This window comes from Staurois parvus, unplaced genomic scaffold (assembly GCF_062004578.1).
Source record: "Staurois parvus isolate SC_StPar_1 unplaced genomic scaffold, SC_StPar_1.0 ptg000439l, whole genome shotgun sequence".
NCBI classification, from domain to species: domain Eukaryota; kingdom Metazoa; phylum Chordata; class Amphibia; order Anura; family Ranidae; genus Staurois; species Staurois parvus.
Window position 1 is genome coordinate 8,420,998 of NW_028318235.1, and position 27,344 is coordinate 8,448,341.

A 27,344-nucleotide genomic window follows, 5' to 3' on the forward strand; every position below is an offset into this window, starting at 1 on the left:
AAATTATACCATGGTTTGGTTATTATTTTTTTGGATGTGAAAATGGGCTGCATAATACGTCATAATGCGTACTAATAATTGCAATTCCAATAGTCAAAAAACAACAGCTTCTAAAGTAGGTTTTTAGTTTTGCCTTGAGAAAGTGAAATGCATGCTCAATTGGGTTGAGATCCGACGGTTGACTCAGCCATTGCAGAATATTCCACTTATTTTCCTTCAAAAGCTCCTGGGTTGCTTTTGCAGTGTGTTTTAGATCATTGTCCATCTGTACTGTGAAGCGCCGTCCAATCAACTTTGCTGCATTTGACTGAATCTGGGCTGACAGTATATCTGTAAACACTGCAGAATTCATCCAGCTGCTTCTGTGTTCTGTCACATCATCAATAAACACCAATGACCCAGTGCAACTGGAAGCCATTCATACCCATGCCATCACACTGCCTCCACCATGTTTTACAGATGATGTTGTGTGCTTTGAATCCTTAACTGTTCCAAGCCCTCTCCAAACTTTTTTCTTCCCATCATTCTGGTACATATTAATCTTAGTTTCATCCATCCAAAAATGCTTTTCCAGAACTGGTCTGGCTTTTTTAGATGTTTTTTGGCAGAGTCTAATCTGGCTTTTCTATTATTCAGGCTTAAGAATGGTTTGCACCTTGTGGTGTACCCTCTGTATTTGCTCTCGTGAAGTCTTCTCTTGATTGTAGACTTTGACAATGATAAGCCCACCTCCTGGAGAGTGTCCTTCACTTATGTGGATGTTGTGAATGGGTTTTTCTTTACCATAGAGAGGATCCTGCGATCATCCACCACTTATAAATACAATGTGAAAATGATAACAAAACACCCTTACACCTACACTAATTCCAAATTGGAAAAAACTTTCAACCCCTGAAAGCTTAAACTCAAATAGATAGGTCCAAAAAAAAGAATCTACCCTCTTTAAACAAATAGTCTACCTATATGTGCAACAACAAAATTTTCCCCATATAGTTATATACGTAAACTAACACAAAGTCATAAAGTCCAGTGTCTCAGTGATCCAAAACAAATAATAAAAGTCCAGTGTCTCGATAAAAAAGAAAATAGTAGAACTAAAAAAGATGTATTTCTTGCAGTGTTGATTGTTGTGAGAAAACCTCAAAAATAAAGAAACTCACAATAGTGCATTACCATAATATAATCAAAGAGAAAAAAAAAAAAAATTATATATATATATATATATATACACCTATATATACGTATACATGCACACACAGATGTGTATCAAAAAATTGTGCAACATTAAGTGATAAAAAAATAGTAAACACTTGTGAAAACCTTCCAAAAAAGGTAATAAAACACTCGTGCTCATAAATTATAAAATCCTGAAGTGATCCACTCAGTGATATTCCTACCCACATGTGACACTTCTAGTGAGTAAGGCCAATATACCCTTACCAACAGTAGAAAGAACCCACGCCTTAATCATATATTATGTAGAAATCCTCCAAAGGAACTTTATCCTCCTCTCCTCCTTCACTTTTTGTTAGGGTGATGTTAAAATGCCATCCACATTCACAGATCTATGAAGCATGACGTACCTCCATATATATTCAGAATTTTAATGAATCTGCTTGCATTTAGAGTTAAAAAATTAGCGGTTTGGACAAACCCCACTAAATGGGGATTACCAGGCAGTTCCCACAGTTTCCCAGGCAGTTCACACACGAGTATCCAGCGATTCCCCAACAAAGATGGCCACTGTAACACTTCCGGTTCCTGCTCCTTGCGTATGACGTCACTTCCTCTTGACGCGTTTCGTCACATCCGGGACTTAATTATAAGAGAGAGCCTCTTATGATTAAGAGGCTCTCTTATGATTAAGTCCCGGATGTGACGAAACGCGTCAAGAGGAAGTGACGTCATACGCAAGGAGCAGGAACCGGAAGTGTTACAGCGGCCATCTTTGTTGGGGAATCGCTGGATACTCGTGTGTGAACTGCCTGGGAGACTGTGGGAACTGCCTGGTAATCCCCACTTAGTGGGGTTTGTCCAAACCGCTAATTTTTTAACTCTAAATGCAAGCAGATTCATTAAAATTCTGAATATATATGGAGGTACGTCATGCTTCATAGATCTGTGAATGTGGATGGCATTTTAACATCACCCTAACAAAAAGTGAAGGAGGAGAGGAGGATAAAGTTCCTTTGGAGGATTTCTACATAATATATGATTAAGGCGTGGGTTCTTTCTACTGTTGGTAAGGGTATATTGGCCTTACTCACTAGAAGTGTCACGTGTGGGTAGGAATCTCACTGAGTGGATCACTTCAGGATTTTATAATTTATGAGCACGAGTGTTTTATTACCTTTTTTGGAAGGTTTTCACAAGTGTTTACTATTTTTTTATCACTTAATGTTGCACAATTTTTTGATACACATCTGTGTGTGCATGTATACGTATATATAGGTGTATATATATATATATATATATATATAAAAAATTTTTTTTTTTTTCTCTCTTTGATTATATTATGGTAATGCACTATTGTGAGTTTCTTTATTTTTGAGGTTTTCTCACAACAATCAACACTGCAAGAAATACATCTTTTTTAGTTCTACTATTTTCTTTTTTATCGAGACACTGGACTTTTATTATTTGTTTTGGATCACCGAGACACTGGACTTTATGACTTTGTGTTAGTTTACGTATATAACTATATGGGGAAAATTTTGTTGTTGCACATATAGGTAGACTGTTTAAAGAGGGTAGATTCTTTTTTTTGGACCTATCTATTTGATCATCCACCACTGTTGTCTTCCGTGGACATCCATGCCTTTTTATGTTGCTGAGTTTACTAGTGCTTTCTTCTTTCCTCAAGATGTACCAAACTCAATTTGGCCACTCCTAATGTTGCGGCTATCTCTCTGATGGATTTGTTTAGTTTTTGAAGCCTTACAGTGGCCTATTTCACTTGCATGGACAGCTCCTTTGAACGCATGATGTAGGTTCATAGCAACAGATTCCAAATGTAAATACCACACTTAGAATCAACTCCAGACCTTTTGCCTGCTTAATTGATAAAGAAGTAATGAAGGAGTAGCCCACACCTGGCCATGAAATGACTTTTAATTCAACTGTCCAATTACTTTTGGTCCCTTGAAAAAGGGGGGTGGCTATTCTTAAGAGGTGTAATTCCTAAACCCTTCCTCCAATTTGAATGTACATACCCTTAAATTAAACCCGAGTGTGTGCACTTTCAGCCCATATCCATTATATAACTATAGCTTGAATATGTTTTGGTAAATACCTGACAAATCTAAAATTCTGGTTGCATACTGAGCCAGAAGTATGAAAATGGTGCCTGTGTCCAAATATATATGGACCTACCTGTATGTTTTTCCATAAGGCAAATTTCCTAATTGTAGGTGGCTGAAGTAGTTTTTTTGAGAGAGCATGTGGTAGGGTGATTTACAGGCAGGAGATTCTGGGAGACCAGGAGAAAGCATGATTACTATGATTAGTTCTTTGAATTGTAGTGTTGGGGAACATTTTTGTATACCCTGCATGTGTGCACAGATCTGTACACCCAAATATTCTTTTACAGATCAATGTCTGTCTGCAACACCTTAGCTACTTTTTCTATTAAATGGGGTTTTCTCTTTTTTCCATTGTGTGGAAAAAAATGCAAGAACAGTCCCATCCCCATAGATAAAATAAAAGTTAAGCATACACTGCTTAGGCCTATTATTCCTATTTGAAATGTCCAACTGCTGGCAAATTTTAAGCTGGCATGTCCTCTTACACTGCTGTAATTCTTCTAGTAAAGGTCCTGCCAGTGCTCTGTTTTTTCACAACACCTCACTGCATTTTTAAATAAAAAATGTAAAAACACTCAAAACACAGTACACTCTCACCCCAGGTTATTTAAAGTCTGCTTCTCAAATACATATTCCCCCTGCTCAGCTAAAATCTGTCTTTGACATGACATGTGAAGCAGGGCAAGCAAGTACTTTGATTGCATATTGGGCCACCTCCAGCCAGTGGTGCATCCTTGACACACAGTAGTCCATATAAATGACCAAGTGTAAGTGTTTTCATTAGTCATGCCCTCCCTGTACATGTTTGGTTACAAGGACAGCCTTTCAAGGAAAAAAATTATGTTTTATTGTGACCTATCCATCCTTGATTGAGACCACCCATGTAGCTCCCTCTGTTTTTTCCTGGGTCTCCATGGGATTTGAATCTGGTTCCCCTGAGTTTTAAAAGCCACCTTTTTAAACCCACTAAAGACATTTCTCTCTATACTTTTTTTTACTTACAAGGTTGTATTCCCTGTAGCCATCATCTCTGCACGGTGAATGACACTTTTTTTGCTGCAAGGCTTCCTTTTAAAAGTGTGCTGCAAAGGTGATATTTACAAAGAAAAAAAATTATACAGTTTAAATTACTGGCAAATGACCAAAACAACAGCACACAGATTGCTCCAATGGTACCCAAAAAACATGCCAAACCCTTTGAAGGGCCTGTGGGCTGTTTTTCTTTTAAGAATCCGGTAATGGAATGTCACTTGCTGGCACTTTTAAACATTTTCTTCCTTCGTAAATTTCAGTCCTGCGGAAGCCCTTTCTCTCCATCACAGAGATGCGCCCCTTTGCAGGCACCTATCAGGTACGTTATTTAACCACTTGAAGACTGGAATGTTACACCCCCCTCCAGTCCAGGCCATTTTCAATTTACAGCACTGTCATGTTTTGATTGACAATTACTCATTAGTCATAAAAAAAAAAATGATATATATATATATATATATATATACACAATTGATATGATAGATCAACTTGTGTACAATCAGGGCTCCCATATATGGATTGAAATTCAGCTGATCCCTGCTGAACCAACCCGATTTCAATACACAAATGCCTGGATTTAGTGTGAAAATTATAGAGTCTACAAACAACTGCACTTGGGGGCTAAGAATATGCATGCATCATACATATTAGGGGGAGTACAAATGGGGGAATCAATGGTGGAGAAGGATCTGGGAGTTCTGGTAGATCACAAGCTTAATAATGGCATGTAATGCCAAGCTGCGATTTTTAATCGAGCAAAATCCTCTGTTGTATTAAGAGAGGTATAGACTCCAGAGAGAGATATATCATATTACCCCTGTACAAATCATTAGTAAGCCCTCATATGGAATATGAAGTTACATTTTGGCACCAATTCACAAAAAGAACATTGGGGAACTGGAGAAAGTAAAGAGAAGGACAAACAAACTGATAAGAGGCATGGAGGAGCTCAGCTATGAGGAAAGATTAGAGGAACTGAATTTATTCTCTCTTGAGAAGAAGAGATTAAGGGGGGATATGATCAACATGTATAAATACATCAGTGGTTCATATAGTGAACTCAGTGTAGAGTTATTCACCTTGAGGTCATCACAGAGGACGAGGGAGCACTCTTTATGTCTGGAGGAAAAGAAATTTAATCTCCAAATACAGAAAGGTTTCTTCACAGTAAGAGCTGTGAAAATGTGGAATAGACTCCCTCAAGAGTTGGTTCTGGCCAGCTCAGTGGATTACTTTAAAAAAGGCCTGGATTGTTTCTTGGATACACAGAATATAACTGGATACTAACATTTATAGGTAAAGTTGATCCAGGGAATATCTGATTGTCGGGGGATCAGGAAGGATTTTTTTCCCCTGCAGGAGCAAAATAGATCATGCTTTGCTGGGTTTTTTGCCTTCCTCTGCATCAACTGTGGATATAGGATTATAACTTTTTTCTTTTTTTGGTTGAACTGGATGGACTTTTGTCTTTTTTCAGCCAGACTAACTATGCAACTATGTAAACTATGATGTATATATCTGAAAATTGATCAGTCGTGAAGTTATTTTTTGAGGGCCCAAAATGCCAGTGGGCCTAAAATGACAGTAGAAATACCTTCAAAATTTGCACTTTTTGGAAAGTAAACAGTCCAAGGTATTTAGTAAGAGACATAATGAGTTTACTATAATTTTTTTGTGGTTGAAATCAATCATAGTGACTGCCACTGCTCTATGTAAGCCAATCTAATTTTTGTGATGCCAGAATATGGTGTCACTGAAAATGTTCATGAGAATCACAACATTCTGTAATTCCAATACACAGCTTTAAGACATCCCTTAACCTCCCTGGCGGTATGATTATTAGGAGGACTGCATTTTTCTAACCAAACGCATGTGAGTGGAAACAGTTTGTTATATGGAGTGTCTTGAATAAACAAATGGTATTACACTATGGGAAGCTCTGTTTGTGTCCTATATGACGTTTGAGAGGAGGTGGAGAGGAGGTCCTGTGATTCCTTACTGAGCTGCTTGGAAGCAAACGATTTCCTGGAGGAGAGTTATAGCCTTGTGGCCCTTTGCGGGTCGAGTTGGGGAGGTGAGCAGGCATTGCTGCCATTGGAGGATTTCTTCCCTTTCTTTTTTATGAGCACTAGAAGTGAAGAACACTGAGTGTCGTTTTCACCTTACTGCATGGACTGTGTTTGTTCATTTATGGACACTTTTTCATATTTGAAATATCACAAGTTCTAGTGATTTTTTTATGTAATAGTTTAATCTATGGTTTTTTTCACAATAATCACGTATATTTGATTGAGATTCACATTTTTTTATATTTTTTATTCTGTTAGGTTGTCACATTTATTATTAGAAATAATCACAAATATATTTATATATGGTAATTAACACAGTTTTTTATATATATAATTTTTTTCATCACTGTTTAATTTGCAATATCATGGATTTTTTATTTTTTAATGTTTGATTTGAAGAATTAATTTAAGGGCAAGGAAAAGTTTTTCCTTATATATTTTATTTTGTTTTATATTGATATTTTTTATGTCACGGATATAATTTATTTATGAGGTATGGTTTTCACTTAATATTATATGCACCGTGTGTGTATTTAGGGATTTATTTTAGCGCTTCACTATTTTTGGTTTTGATACTTTATTACCTATTGGTTAAGGCAGAGTGTTAGCAGCTGTTAGGATAGGGACTTACCCATACTAAGCGCAGGAGGATATTCCCAATGATTATTTCAGATTTTTGGTGCTGAAAGCGGTACCATTTTTTTGCATGGAAATATGTATTTTTTTTATTGTAGGCTGTAATTTTTAGGAAAAACTCACTGAAATCTGTCCGAACAAGAGTCTAGTAAACATCCCGGGTATGATAAAATTTGAAACACAAAATCATAAATTATAATTTAATAAATAATCATAAAAATAATATAAAAATAATAAAAAATTTAATTCAATAATATAATCAAACCAAAAACACTGAAATGTGAAATAGAGCGCCAAGTTCGCACATTGCTGAGCTCAGTCGCAAAATCGTTTTCAGTTTCTGATGACGAATTTCCCCCACGAATCATTATCACTCAATTCTGTAAGTGGTTCTGATTTACTATCGCTGTTCTCTAGCTGATCTAAACCGCTTTTGACCTAAAGGGACACTTTTTGGACGCCATGGACATTTCTCAGTTTCCAGGCAGAAAGAACAGACAAAATGCAGGCAGGGCGCAGGACAAAGCACTAGGGACAATATGTATGTGAAATAGGTTGAAACAGCAATGTTTTACTGTGTAAAATGAAAAAAAAAAAAAAATGACATTTTTTAAAATTTTTAAATTTCCCGCCGCCGGCGGCGGCGGCGCCCGTACGTCCCGACGTCACAGGGACAGGACACAGAAGCCGGATGCCGGCATCGGCCGGAGGAGATGGCCGGGGACACTGCAGGGGACACATCGTGGGAGCGAAGGACAGGGTAAGGTAAGTGAAGAACACATGCCGGAGCAGCACCGCATGGTATTCCCGAGTGTAGCTCGGGGTTACCGCTTTTGGTACTGAAATGTTACCCCGAGCTACACTCGGGAATACCGCCAGGGAGGTTAAGCTTGTTTTTAATCATTTGCTTTCAAGGTTTGTATATATATATATATATATATACATCCTGAATAGCAAGTGGTTATAGCAGGATCATGACTGTAGCTGCAGCCATGATCCTCGTATTATTTTTTTAAAGCTGGTAATCAGCCTTTGGACACCAGGGTAATAGGAGTACCTGTCACTAGCCGAAGCTATCATAAGTGGTCTTGTTCATCCCTGGTGATAGCAATAAAGTTAAAAGAAAAAAAAGTGTAAAAAAAAAATTTTAATTAAAATAAACAAAAATAGAAATGATTACTGGAAATGATTGTTTTGATGCCATCGATTTCATTGTGGTATGGATCATGTTTATCGAGCCAAACCCAAGTACCTTTGGTTCATCACTACTCATTGGAAGCATTTGCAGGCAAGTGGCTGGTCTGCATTCTTGAATAGAAGGAGGAGGAATATGATGCATTAGTAAGCATTAAGAAAAGTGTCTGCTCTGCACCCTTTAGGAGGAGGTGGAGGGAAAGGGCTCATAACCCTAATCAGTAGCACATCCAGGCAATAGACTACTCTCTGCTCCTGAGGAGAAGAAAAAGGGTACATTAGAATTATTTGCAGAAACGGGGAGGCAATAGTACTAGAAAGGAAAATGGCTCCTCTATGCCCTTGAGGGAGGATGGGGGGGGGGGTACAATAGCAGCAAAAGAAAAGAAAAAACCCTTCAGTAGGAGCAGGAGGAAGAAAAGGATGCATTCACAGCACTTGTGGACAAGTGGCTGCTCTGCACCTTTGACGAGGCGTGTCATGTACTTGTACAAGGAGCTTGATGAGCATGGCCTCTCGCACAATCCTCATCCGAGAACCCCTGGAATTTGGGGCAGGGCTGCTAGGGCAATGGAAGGGCACAGGTACCAGAAAGCTGGGAATGAAGACTTGAATCTGGGAGCGCTGATGTTAGAAGTATAGATTCCAGAGAGAGAGATATCATTTTACCCCTGTACAAGAAGCACAGCAAGAAGGGCACCATAAATTTGCCAAGTCACTAACCATGTTCAATAACAGCCAAGCAAGAAGGAACTAAATCAAGAGTAGGATCTGGTTTAGGGATGAACAGAGGCTGGGAATGTGCAGGCACAGAAGTACAGAATCATTAGGCAAAATCATGGTGAAGAGAACAGTAACTAAGGTAGGCGGCAAACATAGAAAGGGACTTTCAGGTCAGATGAAAGGTCATAATAATAACAGGGTCAAGAAGTTTCAGGATCAAGGAAACCATGAAATGAAGCTTAAAGACTATTTAGCAATGATCTAATGCAGGACCCTGCTTTTAATAGGCCTCTAAGCATTAGTATCTGTGATGGGGCATGCCCATGCATCCAGGTGCACACTGTGTGCTTGCACATTTTTGCCTGCTTTGTTAGTCTCCCTTCCTTACAGTTGACATGATGTTGCTGACAAAGTAGAAAAGGGTACATTTGCAGCATTTACAGGCAAGTGGCTGTTCTGCCTCCTTCAGAAGGAGAAAGGAAAGAGCACATGAGCAGGGCTAGAAAGGAAAGTGACTACTCTGCACACTTGGAGAAGAGGGGGAGACAATAGCACATTATTAGCACCTGCAAGCAAGTGGCTGCTCTGCACTCTTAAAGAGGAAGAGAAGGACAAAGGTGTAATAGCAACAGGAGGCCTTGAGCAGGAGCCTTGAGGAGGTGTAGGAAAAGGACTTATTAGCAACAGTTATAGAAAAGTGGCTTCTCTGCACCCCCGAGAAGGTGGTGGAAAAGGGTACATTAGAATAACGTGCAGCCAATAACGTATCTGCACCAATGAGGAGTGGGTGGTAAAGGGTTTATTAGCAGAACTTGCAAGCATGTGACTGTTCTGTTCCCTTGAGGAGGAAAAAAAGGGGACAATGGGAACACGAAAAAGGAAAGTGCCTGCTCTGTGCCCTTGAGAAAGAGGAAAAGGGAGCATTTGCACCTCTCAATGGCAAGCATCTGTTCTGGTCCCTTGAGAAGGGAGAAAAAAGCACCTTAGCAGAACTTGCAATCAAGTGGCTGCTCTGTGCACTTGAGGAGGATGAATAGGCACATTAACAGCACTCATGGGCAAAGCCTGGAATTGTTTCTTTAATAATTGGTGCAATTTCACAAGAACAGTTTAGTTTTTTTTTGTGAACTTGGTGTGTCATGAAACCTAGATTACATCATAATTGATAAAAACATCACAAAGAGTGAACTGCTGGTATTTTTACGTGACTGTCAATTATTTGGGAGATTTCCTTTCTGTCAGCTGGACAGAACAAGCTATGACATTCTCAAATTTATGATACATTTTGAAACATTAGTTTTAAACTAGCCATCAGTTTATAGAGTATCTACTGTGCTATACATGATGCAACATTTTAAATACATAATATTTACATTAATAGAAAAAAATGGCACATATATGATAAAACCCAAGTATAGTATTACAATAATTTTAATAGACCGCAAACAAGGATTTTCCCTATCAGCTACTTTATTTCTAAATCAGCTTAGACTTAAAGGCATCGAATTGTGAAATACGATGCTTTAGTGACTGATCTGGGACATGTATACTCTGAATAAAACCCAAAGCGTTATATCTTTTTATGACGTGAAATAAAATGTCATATTTAGAAAGCCAATGCATGTACCTATGTTTGTTGCTGTGGGAACCTGATGTTATGCCAAATTCACTAAGTTATTGCTGGTGAGAAGTGCCGTTTATGGTTGTGGGAGAGCTATTTCACCTTTTAAAAATGTCTTGTATATTTTGCTTTCAGATTTCTGATACATACCATGCCTTAATTGCTGCCTATAAACCCACAAGGCCTTCTCAGAGGTGAATACCCTATAATATACCTGCTTTTATAAGACCATAAAGACTTGAGTTACTGGTATGTTAGGCAGTTACACAATAACTCCTATTTATATAATGTCCTTTTCAGTGGTTAAAGGTGCCATCCCACGTAGTTGCTATGAAAACATAGTTTGGTATGGAATTTGAAGGAACAATTTCCTTCCCCCATATTTGGAATTCTCTTTTTCTGAATACATTCAAAGTGGATATATACAGTTTAATAGAATTGTTGTAGTGCTATCATTAATTCTTTTTTGGCAAACTTGGTTCCCATGATTACAAAGAATGAATGGAACTGGAACTACAATGACCTGAGTTTTTTCTACTAAAAAAATAAAATCAGAAAGACCTCTTCCTGCACTAGTATTGTGGAGTGTGAGAAGGTACTCTTGTACAGCCAGTAAAGCGCCTATGACTTTCAAGTTTGCCCTGCAGTGTACTGGTTACATTTATCCATGGTGCAGGGCCTTTCTTAGAATACTCCTAGACATAACATCACCATTTTCCAATCTTGCCTACAGTAGCCAGATTGGGAAATAATAATCTAGGGACTCGTGCACACTGAGCTTAAAAAAAAGGCTGCTTTTAGGGGCATCTGGTGTTTTTTTTTTAATTCGGTCTCTAAACACCCATGTGTTAGCCTATGTATTCAAGCATACATAGGCTCTTAGAGGCAGGGGCATTTAGAGACAGAAAAAAAAAAAAACACTGCCAGCGTGTTCAGGAGCAACACAGTTTTGGCAGAAAAAAACTCTTGATGTGTGTAAATGCGTTTAATCGCGGTTTATGGCTAGGTGAGTTTAGCATTGAGCGTTAATTCACTTCAATGGCAAAAATAAATTATTATTCTGGCCAATGAAATGAATTCATGCCCAGGCAGTAGACGCATTTAGACATGTTTACAAGTGCCAAGTGTTTTTTTCTGGAAAACCGTTGCTGCCAGGAGGGAAGAAGTTTAGGAGAGATGGGCAAATGCCCTGTGTGCCTGAGGCCTAATAATTCTCAGAGGAAGAATCTAATGGTCATTTTAAATTTGCCCAAATCATTCATTTTGGTTTTTTTCACAAGAAAACTGGCATCTATATTATCTTCCTATTTTACTTTCGTCTTTCTCTATAAGCATGCAAGCATGGGTGATGCATGCATGTTTAGGAAAATCTTTGTTTCTGCTGTTAGATTTGCCTGTCATCTGTGTCAATAGGTAGCTTAAGGGTACACTCCAAAATACAAATACTTTTTTAGCAGCACATACTAGTATAAAGGGCTTAATAGTACATAAGACTTAAAAATTATACAAATAAAAAATGCTACATGCTGTTCCCTGTTACAAGAGTTTTAATTTGCAGAGGTTACCATATCTGCCTTTCTAAAATATATAATACACTTTCCAAGCCTTTCATTCCTGTGAAAAAGTGCTTAAAAGTAGAAAATGTATACAGCATTTTACAAGCCGTTCCCTGCTCAATATCTAATGTGTTTATATGTCTCTGGTGATGTCATATTAAATGTTATAACAGAGTTCAGTGAACCCGTTCTTTTAAAACAAATCTATCTGAAAAGGATCTAGTTGCAGATGACAGTTGCAAAAGCAAGAAAATGGCCCCTAGCCTTAATTGTAATTAAGAGTGGTAAATCCACTCCAATCATGTGTTTTCTGTATTCTGCATTTACATTGTGAAACTTTCAGTACATTACTACATTATTTAGGAATACTTGATATTTTTCAGTGGACTCCAAGGACAATTATTTCCTGTGATTAATAGCATGTCTTATTTCATATGGCTAAGTTACTAACCATGTCACACTTGCTTAACACCACTCGGGAATCCACTGCTAAATGTATCAAGTAGATGGAGAGAGTGGAAATAGGGGAATAAAACAGGCTCCAGTGTGGAGTACTTTAAGGCACAGATGGTAAAAACACGCTGAGTCAGGGAAAAAAAAAGGAAACATAATGGGTGAAAAGATATACTGCCTATATACAGTCATGGCAAAAATATTGGCACCCCTGCATTTCTGTTGGACAATGCACCACTTTGCCAAGAAAATTGTTGCAATTACAAATGTTTAGGCATTCTCATGTTTACTACTTTTGTTTGTATTGGTATGACACAAAAATTTGGAGAAACAAAAAGGCCAAATCTGACGCATTCCACACAAAACCCCAAAAACGGACTGAACAAAATTATTGTCACCTTCTCAAAATTGTAAGAAATAATTGCATTCCAAGTTTGTGATTCTCCTGTAATTTGTAAATAAACTCACCTGTATCAATTAACAGGTGCTGACAATACAGAAATCACACCGGCAACCAGTTAAAATGGTGAAAAATGTACTCAACCTTTCTGTTGTGTGTCTGTGTGCCACATGGAGAAGAGAAAGAGCAGCAAAGAATTGTTTGAGAGTTTGAGGAAAAAATTGTGGAAAGCCTGAACAATCTCAAGGTTACAAGCCCATCTCCAGAGATCTTAATGTTCCTGTGTCCACTGTGCGCAACATTGTCAAGAAGTTTACAGCCCATGGCACTGTAGCTAATCTCTGTGGATGAAAGAGAAAAATTGATCAAAGATTGCAACAAAGAATTGTTCAAATGGTGGATAAAGAACCTCAATCAACTTCCAGACAAATTTCAGCTGACCTTCAGACACAGGGTACAACTGTGTTGCCATCTGAATGAAAATGGACGCTATGGTAGGAGACCCAGCAGGACCTCATTGCTGACATAGAAACATAAATAAGCCAGAATGGAGTTTGCCATCACTTACCTGAGGAAGCCAAAATCATTTTGTAAGAATGTGCTGTGGACAGATGAAGAAAAATAAAATTACAGCTTTTTGCTAAAGCCCATTATTCTACTGTTATTCAAAAAAAGCAATGAGGCATTTAAAGAAAATAATACAGTCTCTATAGTTAAACATGGTGGGGGTTCACTGATGTTTTGGGGTTGCTTTGCTTCTTCAGACACTTGATGTCTCGACCGCGTGCATGGCATTATGAAATTTGAAGACTACCAAAGAATTCTGGGGTGCAATGTGGGGCCCAGTGTCAGAAAGTTTGGTCTCTGTCAGAGGTCATGGGTCTTACAGCAGGACAATGACCCAAAGCACACGTCAAAAAGCACCCAGAAATAGTTTCAGACAAAGCCCTGGAGAGTACTGAACTGGTCAGAAATGAGCCCAGATCTCAATTACATAGAGCACCTGTGGAGAGATCTCAAAATAGCAGCTGGAAAAAGGAACCCTTCCAATCTGAGAGACCTGCAGCAGTTAGCGAAGAAGAGTGGTCCAAAATTCCAGTAGAGAGGTGTAAGAAACCCATTGATAATTACAGGCAGCGACTGATTTCAGTTTTTTTCCCAAGGAGTGTAATAAAATATTAAATTGAGGATGCCAATAATTTTGTCCAGTCTGTTTTTGGGGTTTTGCATGGAATGTCTCAGATTTGGCTTTTTGTTTCTCCACTTTTTTGTGTCATACCAATACAAACAAAAGAAATAAACATGAGAATGCCTTAAAATTTGTAATTGCAACAATTTTCTGGGCAAAGTATATACACTATCTTGCCAAAATTATTGGGACACCCCTCCAAATCATTGGATTCAGGTGTTCCAATCACCTCCATGGCCACAGATGTATACAATCAAGCACCTAGGCTTGCAGACTGCTTCTACAAACATTTGTGAAAGAATGAGTCAGGAGCTCAGTGAATTCAAGCGTGGTACCGTGATTGGTTGCCACCTGTGCAATAAGTCCATTTGTGAAATTTCCTTGCTACTTGCTACTGTTTGTTGGAATTTTAACAACATGGAAGCAACTGGGAGCAACTCAGCCCCAAAGAGGTAGGCCGCGTAAATGCATGCTGAAGAGCACAGTGCGCAGAAGTTTCCAACTGTCTGCAGAGACAAAAACTAAAGACCTCCAAACTTCCTGTGACCTTCAAATTAGCACAACAACAGTGCGTAGAGAGCTTCATGGAATGGGTTTCCATGGCCAAGCAGCTGCATCCAAGCCTTACCTCACCAAGTGTAATGCAAAGCGTTGGATGCAGTAGTGTAAAGCACGCCGCGAGTGGACTCTAGAGCAGTGGAGATATGTTCTCTGGAGTTATGAATCATGCTTCTCTGTCTGGCAATCCAAAGGACGTGTCTGGGTTTGGTGGTTGCCAAGAGAAAGGTACTTACCTAACTGCATTGTGCCAAGTGTAGAGTTTGGTGGAGGGGGGATTATGGTGTGGGGTTGTTTTTCAGGGGTTGAGCTTGGCCCCTTAGTTCCAGTGAAGGGAACTCCTAAAATGTTAGCATACCAAGACATTTTGGACAATTTCGTGCTCCCAAGTTTGTGGGAACAGTCTGGGGATGGCCCCTTTCTGTCCTAACATGACTACACACCAGTGCACAAAGCAAGGTCCATAAAGACATGGATAAATGAGTTTGGGGTGGAGGAACTTGACTGCCCTGACGTCAACCTGAAAGAAGACCTTTGGGATGAATTAGAGTGGAGACTGTGAGCCAAACAGTGCCTGACCTCACAAATGCGCTTCTGGAAGAATGGTCAAACATTCCCATAGACACACTCCTAAACCTTGTGGACAGCCTTCCCAGAAGAGTTGAAGCTGTTATAGCTGCAAAGGGTGGGCCAACTCAATATTGAACCCTGCAGTCTAAGACTGGGATGCCATTAAAGTTCATGTGTGTATAAAGACAAGCGTCCCATTACTTTTGGCAATATAGTGTATATATGGGTTAGACAAAAAAATGGAAACACTTGCCGGTGTGAAGTGACCACATGTTTCGCATTGAATATGGAAGTGTGATGAGACACCTAGCTAACAGGTGGGAAGCCTCACATTCATCATTCACTGCATGCGCTGCTAGTAATATGGAGTCATGTGAGAGCTCACTGAGCTTCAAAGAGGGCAAATTGTTGGTGCCCACTTAGCTGGTGCCTCTGTGACTGAAGTTGCCAATTTATTTGCCGTGTTGTGAGGTACAGTATCAAAGGTTGAGAAGGAATATACAGTTTCCAGGAAAACGTAGTCTGATAAGCAAAAGCGAGGTTGACATGGTCAACTGGCCGACAGAGACAAAAGGACATTACACATGATTGTGACCCGGAATAAGAAAACAACTGCTGCAAAAATAACAGCAGAGCTCAGACTCAGTCAGACAACGTTTTCCCGGAAACTGTATATGCCATCATAACCTTTGATACTGTACCTCGCAACACAGCAAATAAATTGGTAACTTCAGTCACAGAGGCACCAGCTAAGCACCACAGAATGGTTTACAGATTTCAGAAACAATCAAACAGAAAAAGGGTGTATCAATTATAAAAAGCAACTATACTCCATGATGCTGCCTGTCATAGTAGTACAATTACATAGTACAAGTCATACAGTATGGAAGACCCAGTCATTTCCATTCACTTTTTTCTGGAGGGCTTCCTCCTAATTCTCAATCCCCTGTTGTCCACACACTGGCCTTCCATATGCTTCATGTTTGTATTTGACAACAAAGTATTGAGAGAGAGTCAGCAGTTTTACTGCTTTGTGAATATGTATTCCTCTAGCACATTTACATAGTGTGTGTTGGGAGTATGTTTACCTTTGTGGGGATACATTGAGGTCTGTTTATGGTACTCAATGATCATTAATAATCTGGTTCACTTTCCTTTATTGTGACCTGGTCAGGTTGGCAGTTGTCCATCCATGGTTTTGGCTTGATAATGTTGTCTTTGCTGTGTTGTCTCTATTAGTAATAATGGGTTCAACTGTCAATTAAAGCTGGCATTTCCAAAAGTGTTATTAAACCAAAAAGCAAATATGTATTGTATTGCAGCTTGACAATTCTTAGATACAGTGGGTTTCTTTTTTAGGCTCTTTCTTTTAGATTCACCTGGTGATCTGACCAGTACGTCTGTTGATTTTCAAGAGAGCAAGCTGTTATTCAGATATAGCAGTTATAGGGTTGAGACAAACCATTTAATACTGACAGGGCTGCTTACAATGATCAACTTTTGTTTATTAATGTTAACCGCCTCCCGCCCCCCATATAAGGTTCTCTCATTCTGGGAGGATTTCATATGATGTCCTCCCGCTTTAACCATGTGTGCGCACCCCCAGTGGTGCGTAGCGCAGTGATCGATGGTGCGCTGTGTCCCTGGGATACAGTGGATCACCGATCAGCGGGAAGAGCCTATGACGTTGGCTCTGTCATGTGCTAAGCTGTGTCCAATCACAGCTGATTGCACGTAAATAAGGAAATGCCAGTTATCAGCATTCCTCTCCTCATGAGCTGTCACACTCACAGCTTGTGAGTAGAGGAGAGCCGGTAATTGGCATTTCTCAGAGGGGACATGTACACTGATCATCAGGGCACTGATGATCAGTGTGCCGATGATCAGTGTAGCTCCATCAGTGCCACCTGTTCGTGTCCATCAATGCAACCTGTCAGTGCCCATCAATGCCACCTGCCAGTGCCCATCAGTGCTCTATATCAGTACCTACCAGTGCACATCAATGCCACATATCAGTGCCCATCTGAGCTGCCTTTCATTGCCAGTCAATGCCACCTATCAGTGCTGCCAATCAGCGCTGGCTATTACTGCCAGTCAGTGATGCCTAACAGTGCCCATCAGTGTCACCTATCAGTGCCTGTCAGTGCCGCCTAGCAGTTCCAGTCAGTGATGCCTATTATAACGGAATCGACCCAGACTGCACTTGAGTACTTCCGTTAGACTACTGCGTCCCTGTCATAACACCAGCAACAGACACCACAGCCGACCATACAATACTAGATGACACCAGTCTGTCTGAACATGGAACTCTTTATTTTAAACTCAAATGGGCTTTTTAACACTCTAAACAGTAAGTTAATTAGGTTAGCAAGCTGGGTGACCAAAACAAAAGGTGAATGGGGAATTCACACCTAGACAATGGTTTGAGGAATTAGGATCTCACTACAGAGCAGACGGTCTTACTCCTTTAATTCACGTCTAGTTCAGAATCAACAATCAGGAATAGTCTTCATATGGCTGATAAATATTACTGTCCCATCTGAAGTAATTCCAACCGCATTCTCAGCGTCCATTAGTCACCCTGTGCCCCTAAAAGACACAGGGTGACATGCACATAAGAGGGACCTCTGCAAAGTAAGCTGGGTTCCATGAGCCCCCCCACCCAAAGTGACTCCCGTCACATATCTCCCCTTTCGGCATGAGACTAACACCGGAGGAAACCCCAGACAGGTTGACTTGGACGTTAGTCCGTAGTCTCAGTCCCCCACTGCCCATACCCACACAGTACCCCAAACACATTGTCCCAAACATAACATTACTCACCCAGCCAACCTCTGCCTCTCTCATATCACATACCCGCCGATGGGGAGCAGTGTGGCCTGGCCCTTCTCTCTGAAGTCCTTTCAGCTGCTGAAGAGCAGACAGGGTGGCTAGGCTCCATCCATCATGCTGTTGGGGATTTGGGCTGACTGCCCAGCATCCCTGGAGTATACCAGTAGAGACCGTAGTGGGAAATACATCTTTGGTTAGTTGAGGGCAGAGTGAAATCACATAGATGGTCAACCTGATTTCCATTCTCAACTGCAAGGTGTAGTTGTCCTCAGTGGGGGTGGGGCAGAGGTCATAGACTCTCTGTCCAGCTGCCAGCGCTTCGGTTGTATGGTTTTGAACATTCTGGAGCTCTGTCTGCTGCTGGGGAGAGTGGCCAATCTCCCCAGCTCCCTAATGCTGTGGAGACACTGTAGTTGCTAGGCTGAGGCCAGTGACGCTCTGTCCTGTTGCCAGTACTTCTGCTGGGGACCCCACATCTGCTCCGGCTAACCGTGGGGGAGGGAGGCCAGCTTCCTCCACTCCCAAACTGTGGATCTGATGCTGGGATGACACCTATAAGTGCCCGCCTATCAGTGCCATATATAAGTGCTGCCTTTCAGTGCCCATCAGTGATGCCTGTCAATGCCCATCAGTGCCACCTACCAGTGCCTCCTCATCAGTGCTGCCTATCAGTGCCCATCACTGCAGCCTCATTAGTGCACATCAGTGAAGGAGAAAAATTACTAATTTACATAATGTTATAACAGAAACTTTTTTAGTTGTTTTTGATTTGTTTAGCAAAAAATTAAAAAACCCAGAGGTGATTAAATACCACCAAAAGAAATCTCTATCTGTCTCAAAAAAATTATGAAAATTTCATATCAGTACAGTGTTGCATGACCGCGCAATTGTCATTCAAAGTGCGACAGCGCAGAAAGCTGAAAATTGGCCTGGGCAGGAAGGGGGTGAAAATGCCCAGTAGACAAGTGGTTAAACCATTATCCCAAAAGGAAAAAGCTGTTTCCCATAACTGCCTATAAAGCATTAGCCGAAGTTTAGCGGAAATTTTTTAGTGTATCTAAATTTGCTAGTACATCTAACATTTCCCTCCCCTGGATAAACAATGATGCTGTCCAAAGGTGACCCTATGCTCCTTCACCCAGAGTGAGTACAGGAGGTGTGTTACTGGTCAGATCACCAGGTGAAATAGCTTAAAAAAAAGAAAATGAATGTAGCCAACACATCTAATAATTGGTGAGCTGCAATATATAAAATTTTGGTTTTGGGGTTTAATACCGCTTTACCCCATTAGTCTGATTTAGAATTACACCTGGCTGCATCTGGACCTAAAAATGAATTCAAAGTACTAGTGCTATCATATGTCCCTTTCTAATCCATTTGTTCTTACAAATATAAGTATACTTATATAAGTAAAACATTCTCTTTCATATAAGGTAGTTTTACTACAATTTCTCTCTAATAAAAGTAAAATGTAATTTACTTTTCCTCTGATTTTGAGTCCATAGTCCCTAGAAGGAAGGTCTTTCACACAGGAACATGTCATCCTTTTTAAATGACTCATAGAACAAATTAAGTATTTTGCTCTATTCAGAAATAAAAAGTACTGTTACTCTTTTCAAAGTGTTAACTCGAATACCATGAACCTTTTGCAACTATAGTCTTCTGACAATAGAGAGTCGCATTTGGATTTATCGGGCATCAGGGAGAAAGCTTTGGAGGAGTGTAAGGATGTAATGCCAGGAATAGAAGTCACAGCTGGTCCAGACTGGCTTATTTCAATAAAGGAATTAATCTTAATTCCTTAAACAGGAAACAGACGTTAAATAATATTATCAAGCTTTCAAGAGCTGCAAAGGTTTCAGTTAAAGTGTTGAATGAAGAAAATCTAATATTATTACTAAAAAAAAAATCCTTAAAAGATACTGAAGTGACATTTTATAAAACAGTATTATTACCATTTTCACACTGATGCTCAGTGTTCTGCGATTTTCATACACACGCCTCCAGTTCAGATACAAATTTGGGCTCTACTTTACTCCACCCAGCAGTAATAGTATCTGTTATGCTAACAAACCATATGCTTTCTACACATACTGTTTGTTTTCTGAACTCAGTCCTTTGTCCTATTGTACAGTATATGTTCCTCAAAATTGAAAGCATGTGCATGTTTTGGATCTGTAAGGCATTTTCTGTAGCTGTATGTGTTGTTGGTATATCACCTGTTTCACATACAGGATGGTAGAACACCCAGCCTATTGTGGAATATTAATAGCAATATATGACTAAAGCTGGCCATACATGGATTTAAATTCGACTGGTTCAGCAGGGACTGGCTGAATTTCCATCCATGTATGGGCTAGCTGGTGGTACATATGTCAATCTATCGATTGACTTGTGTACAATCAGCTTGTCAAGTTTTCCCAGAACGATCAGTGCTGACATTAAGGAAGGCTCCCTGCCAGCAGATTACAATCGCTCAGAAGGAGTGATTATTTAAATTTTTTTCCTGATTGAACCAAAAAAAACCAAAAATCTTGTATGGCTTGTCTTATGGAAACAGGGAGAAAGGGCAGCAGGGAAAGAGGGGAGAGAAAGAAAAATGAGGGAGGAAGGAACAGGGTAATATGAACTCACACAATAGCAGTAAGCTACAGCAATCAAGGTTTTGCACCAAAAAGTAAACAAAGTAAAGAAGAAAAGAAAAAAAAATGGGTGACATCAGGAGCCCACTAAAGAAGACCATAAGAAATGGTGAAGTAGACAGAGACCCAAGCAGGACTTAAACACGTATGCCCTGAGCATCTATCCAACTGGCCCATATATTAGCAAACTTCTTAGGACAATTCCTAAGAAAAGTATCTTTCTACAGTGAAAGGTTCCTATTGATTTTTGTAACTTTTAGTGCTGTTGTATTTAAGTTCACATTATTTTAGAGGCCCACCACGCGAGCATGCATAATTTCAATACTGTATGCGCTTTCCAATACTGTATGCACTTATCCACCTCCTGTCGGAGCTTACTCTTTGCCTGTTGACAGAAATGGGCTAATTCATTAACACAGGAAAAAAAGTTCATAAATGGATAGCAGTTTCTGTTTAAACATTCTCAGAGAGATATCTCCCTATCTCTGAATGTTCAAATGTCTGTGAACGTATTAAGCTTTGGGTTCTTAGCTTAGTGTTGACACGACAGAAAGTGGTATTTATGTTCCCATTCTGATTTTGCTCCCATTTTGATAAACATTGCATAGAGAGTTTTCAACAAATTTACAATAAAAATGGTTTAACCAAAAGCATGCACTGAGAACATCTGTGCTAAATCACTCTTGGATTCTAAATATCACTTGAAGATTTACCAGCATCAGCAGTTTAAGCTAATTTACAATTTAGCTGAAGTGTCTGCCTGGGCTGGGTGGTCTGGGGACCGTCAAAGTAAAAGTAATCATGAGTGTGACAAAGTCAAAAGCATGGGTGCTTAATAAGAAGTGTGCACAAGGCCTTTTGGTCTGAGAGCCCAAGGCTGATTTAAAGATATTAACAAAACTGACAGCTGGAACCTGTTATGGGATCTACAAAGTGGTAGACTTGAGAGTCTGTAGAAGATGGTCCGTTTTCTTTCATTAGATCTCACACTTAATGTGGTCACTCTTTTCTAGTGTCACTAATTTTAAAAAATTAATTTGTTGCAAAAATTTCCATTTTTGCTTTGTTAAGCGGTAGCTGTGGAATACCTATGAGAACAGGGAAAAGTTACTTGGCACTATACATATTGTTGAAACATTAAAGGTCATATAAAGAGTTTCTCTGTAAATAAGGGCAGTAAACATCATTACTGTGAGAGATAGAGGAGAAACCGGCTTATTCCAGCAGATCAGCTAACACCAAGAACCAGGAATATAATGAATTTGTATATTTATTTATCTCTGATACTAATTTGGTGGGACAAAATCTCTGTACGAAATCATAATTGACATGTTGACTTCAGCGTTAGCTCTATTTACCTGAATTGTTGCTATTCTCTTTACTTAGTTTTAAAGATCTGTTTCAAACAGAGTTCAGCATAGTGTACCCCATTTTTTGTGCAGGTTACCTACATTTTGCTATAGACTTTCATTATATTGTGTGGTTTTGGTAAGTTTTCATGCATGCAGGACTTTTGGTGCTCTTTCAGTAAACGCACTAAACCACTTGATCTAATGAAAATCTATGAAAAAACGTGGGTAATCCACACAAGGACTGCAGGTAAACTGCTCTGCACCCATGCTACTTGGAAACTGGAGCAGATCAGTATCCGGAAAGGCTTGCCCATAGTGCAAATTAAGTTTCCCGGTGCATACATATGTGCGTGAGCAGACCGCAGACACTGTCCGGGCAGATGTGCACAAATATGGGCATAGGCTAGTGCCAAATGGCCTATTTAACTGGAGCTACTGCACTGGCCAATTGCTGTTTGGTCACTGTTGCTGACACTGGCTTGTGACCCGACTTCTTTCTTGCCTGCTGTTTATGCCTATGTCTCTTACCATCCTAGTTTGCCTTACTCATCCTGCTCATCTAGCCTGCTACAGCTCTTCAGTCCAGTTTGGTCTCATGTGGCTTATCTGCCTGTTACCAACCTGCCCTACTGTGACAGCTGCCAGCCTGTCTGCTACCAGCCTGCCTGGCTGTGACATCTGCCTGCTGCCAGCCTGTCTGCTACCAGCCTGACCTGCTGAGACATCTGCCTGTCTCCAGCTGCTCTTTTCCTGGCATCTTTCCAGCGTGTGTTGGCTACTACCCATGCAGACCACTGGTCTGATCACAGGCACTCATACTTTGCTGTGCTCTCGTGGCTACTGTTCCACTATCAGTGGCCCCTGAGCCGGAGCTGTAGGAGAGGCCTTTCTCTACCTGTCAGGCTCAATATCCAGGTACGTGACAGTACCAAAGAGCCATGTTTGAGCCTGCAAGAGGACACATCCTTTGGATGAGATCTGCCAGTGTCCTGTGGCCTGAACGCAAGCAGTTAAGACCATGCAGGTGGGGTATGTTGCAACGTGTGCAATCCCTGGCTACTTCATCAACCTCCACTGCCTCTGCTTCCACCTCCTCCACAGCTGCTGCTCAAACAGAGACTCCTGCCAGCCCTGAAGTAGTGATGCTACCTCCTGAACCCCGAGTGCAAACCCCTGAGAGGTTTTCTGGTGACCGGAGTAAGTTCAGAGCATTTTGCAACACGTCATCTCTACTTTACTCTGCAGCCATGGACCTTTTCCTTGGAATCTACCAAGGTAGGGTTCATCAAATCTTTACTCCAAGGTGAACTCCAGACCTAGGCTCATTGACTACTGGAGGAAAATAATGCACAGCTGAATACCATGTCCTCCTTCTTCGACGCTATGGCCCAGTTGTTCGACGATCTGCAGCAAACCACCACCACTGATGCAGTTTTCCATGCGCTCCAGCAGGGCCACACAGCTGTTGAGGACTATGCCACTGACTTTAGGTGCTGGAGTACAGATACCAGCTGGAATGACGCACCTCTGTGACAGCAATTCTGCTTGGGTCTCCCAGAGGGTCTTAAGGATGAATTAGCGTGGGTCAATCCAGATTGGTCATCTACGCTAACGCAGTCTAGAAAGATCAGTGCAGCAGTCCCGACCAGTGTGGATGATCTCCGAGATTCCTATCCACTCTAATCTGATGCCTGCTATTCAGCTCCATCTGCACCAGAGGCACCAGAGCCCATGCAACCTGACCTTATAAGTCCATCGTTAACCCCGGAAGAACACCAACGCCGCCGGCAGCACAATCTGCCTATACTCTGGGGAAGTTAGTCACTACATATGCACCTTCCCAGCTAAGCTGCGTAAGAGTCTTTTCACTTTTTTGGCTAGCCAGTCACCCTCCTCTGCCAGCTCCGCTTACATTGCTCTCCTGTTTTCTTCCAACTTCCAGGAAGAATCATATCGGTGACCACAATTATTGATTCGGGAGTTTGCAGCTGCTTCATTGCCCTGACTTTTGCAGTACAGCAACATATTGTATTACAGTCTAAGGAGAAAGGGCTCACTGTGTTTTTGGCAGATGGGTCTTATATAAAATCAGGACTGGTGACTAAGGAGACCCCACCATTACTGGCTATCATGGCCATCAATCATAAAGAACTATTACGGCTGGATGCAATCTCTTTGCCCTTGTTTCTTGTCATCCTGGGCCTACCCTGGCTACAGGCTCACAACCCACAGATTGATTGGAATTTTGGTAATGTCAAATTCCAGTCTGCATACTGTCAGAAACATGTCAGGACCAGCTGTGCCACCTTCCACCCTGTAATGTATAGAATTTGGTACAGAACTATGTCAGGCAGTACCAAGGGCGTATCATGAATACCTGGATGTTTTCTGTAAATGGGGGGAAGACACTCTTACCCCACACAGGCCTTATGATTACCCCATTGAGCTCCTCCCTGGGGCCAAAAGTCACTTTAGGCACATCTTCCACCTGTCTGAATTAGAATTGGGGACTTTGAAGGAATACATTGATGAGAATCTTCAGAAGGGATTAATTAAGGTTTTGGACTCCTCAGAAGGGTGGAGCCCAGAACCCTGGTCCTGACTCTCCAAAAACCCTGATCCTGTCTCTCAATGAAAGGGAACTGCACTGTCACAATACCTTGCTGAGCAATCACAGTTCATATTACATTAGGTCTTTTGAAGCCATAATCTTAAGAGGATCTTCACCAGCCCACCTCCTCCCCCTTATTTTCTTTTATTCTTCTTACTAAGTGGGGTGTTGAGTACATTTGAATACTCACCCACCCAGAGAACCAAGCGTTGTCCTGGTGAGATCCTCCCAGCGTCTATCACTGCTTGGTCCTGCGCTGCCATGTTTTTTATGATGTCATTGACACACCAGGTTCAGCTGGAGCGCCTACCGACAAAGTGATGCTGGGCAAGCCTACCTCCACTTTTGTGAGTGAAAGGCTATGCCTCCTGGAATATGTGATGTGCTATCCCAGGAAGCATAGTGAAGGCTGTGCACATTGTTCACTCAGGTGAATGATGTGTATGGGCAGACCGGGCTACACCTTTTTAATAAACAAAAATGTAAATAAACAAACAAACAAAAAAAGATAGCGCTGATCACATAGAGGAGGGAAGTACCTACAGAGGGTGAAGATCCACTTTTAGAGATACTTTCCTTGATGCAACATGTGTGGGGTGCATAAAAATCTCCTTTTTTTTATTTTAACTGCACACTGCTATCTCAGCCTGCAAGATTCCCACTAAACAGGAAAGTACGCTTTACTAGATGAGTTGAAAGGTCATGTTCTCAGGTCACACAAAATTCTGAACGCTCATGCAAACCCTAAGTAGGGTAGCCTATTAAGTAGATTAAATTGTTGGGCAATCTGAACAAATAATGCATAGTCATCAGGCAACTTGACTATATGGATGAGCATATGAAATCAAAGAAAAATAAAATTGTTGGTGATTTGATCATTCGATTGAAAATTTATAATTGATATACTGCTATTAAAGTGCACTTGCATTAGTTTGTTATATACATCCTTATTTTGGTGTTTGATCTTGTTTAGATGCTACTTGATGAACAACGTTTTAATTATTCCTCTGTATCACTTAATGTTGAATAAAGGTTTACAAAAACTTATGTTAAAATTAAATTAAGCTCCATACAGTATTATGGAAATGCCATTTCCAAGAGATTATCTTTTCTTCTATTAAAAAAAACACTGGTCAAGTTTATTGTCCCTAAGCAGACAGGAGCCAGGCTTTCACCATGGATGTACTCCTTCACCGCCTTTACTTCCTTCACCCCCTACATCATCTGTCCAGCCTTTTCCTACCTCCCCTTACAATACCCAACATACCTCTTCTTTCTGTCTCCTACCCCATGATATTTGAATTCATTTTTTCATTTCTTTTTGACAATTTTAAAATCTGGAGGATGCAGAGAGAAAATTCAAAAGCACCATAAGCATTCTGCTTAAGACTAGCACATAAACTGGTAATCAAGAGTGTATTATGACACTATACATTTTCCTATAAGTACAGTAGATATTGCTACACAGCAGCATTTTATGCATCTGCATATGCATGAACAAATAAACCAAGTACTGTATATTCATATGTCAAATTGTTCTAATCTGCTTCTGGAACAAAAAGATTAAAAAAAATAATTTAAGAAATGCATTCTAGTTGTAGATAGATTAAGACAACCAGTGTAAATACAACAGTGTACAGTACAAAATGTACACTGCAATGCTAAGCAGCTCACAGTCTATAAAATTACAAGTATGTATATATTTAATTATATTCAATTTAATCTAAGTTAAAACTATAAGCTATTATTATATAAAGAGTAATATGCTGACCATCCAAATACTGTACCAAAATAACCACCAAAAAAGTTTTCACATTTAAAACTGAAAAAGTGCCTTGAAGATATTTTCTATACTTTCAGGTTCTACCAGGTGATAAGTTATAGCATCTTATTTTAGCCGGGCAGGAGGACACAAAAGAAGCGGAGCTGAGGACTTTATGCAAAACATCAGCAAAACTTGAACATCGCTCCGAAGAAGACTTTTAAGTTCGACTTTTGAGATCACGATGATGAGCTTTGCTGTCCCAAGGAAAGAGAGTCCGACAGAGATGAAGTTATGTGTTTTCATTTCTACGTACATCGTATTCCCCTCCAGGTACCATGGTTTGAAGGTGACCAAATAGTCTTGGAAAAGACTGTCTTTTACAGAACTGTGTGTTTTGAATGCTTTAACTTGGAAAACTATTTTAATGCTTATTTAAATTTTGTAAATGTTGGCTATGTTTTTAATGCTCACAGAATTTTACTTTTTTATGATTTTATTTTGAATGGTTACATTTTCTTTTTATCTGTTTTTATGTTTTTTTATGAATCCAAATGTCAACAAAAATTAAAATGATATTTTGTCTAAACTAAGATTAAGGTGTCTATTTTTAATTTCTCAACTTGATATGTTTGAATTACTTTAACTAAAGTGGAACTCAAGAATGAACTGTGTGTTTTTGATTGAGTTCAAAAGCATTAGGGATTTTTATTGCTGTTTGTGTTGCTATGGGAAGGATTGCTCTCACTTCCTATATGTATAGGAAGTAAGAGCAATCCTTCTCATAGCAACACAAACAGCAATAAAAATCATTAATGCTTTTGAACTCTATCAAAGATACC

General features: G+C 40.1%; 1 protein-coding gene across 3 annotated transcripts in view; it reads left to right on the forward strand.

Annotated features, from left to right (window-relative positions):
* The window catches only part of CRLF1 (cytokine receptor like factor 1), a 171,336-nt gene extending 144,241 nt beyond the window's left edge, over positions 1–27,095 (forward strand). For 2 of the 3 annotated variants that reach the window (XM_089687848.1, XM_089687847.1), the window contains exon 8: positions 26,601–27,095. In XM_089687848.1, coding sequence (XP_089543974.1) covers positions 26,601–26,614 — 14 coding nt within the window. In that variant the 3' untranslated portion in view covers positions 26,615–27,095. The remainder of the gene's footprint in view (positions 1–26,600) is intronic. The other variant, XM_089687846.1, reaches the window with a different exon arrangement.
* Positions 27,096–27,344: the final 249 nt, after the last annotated feature.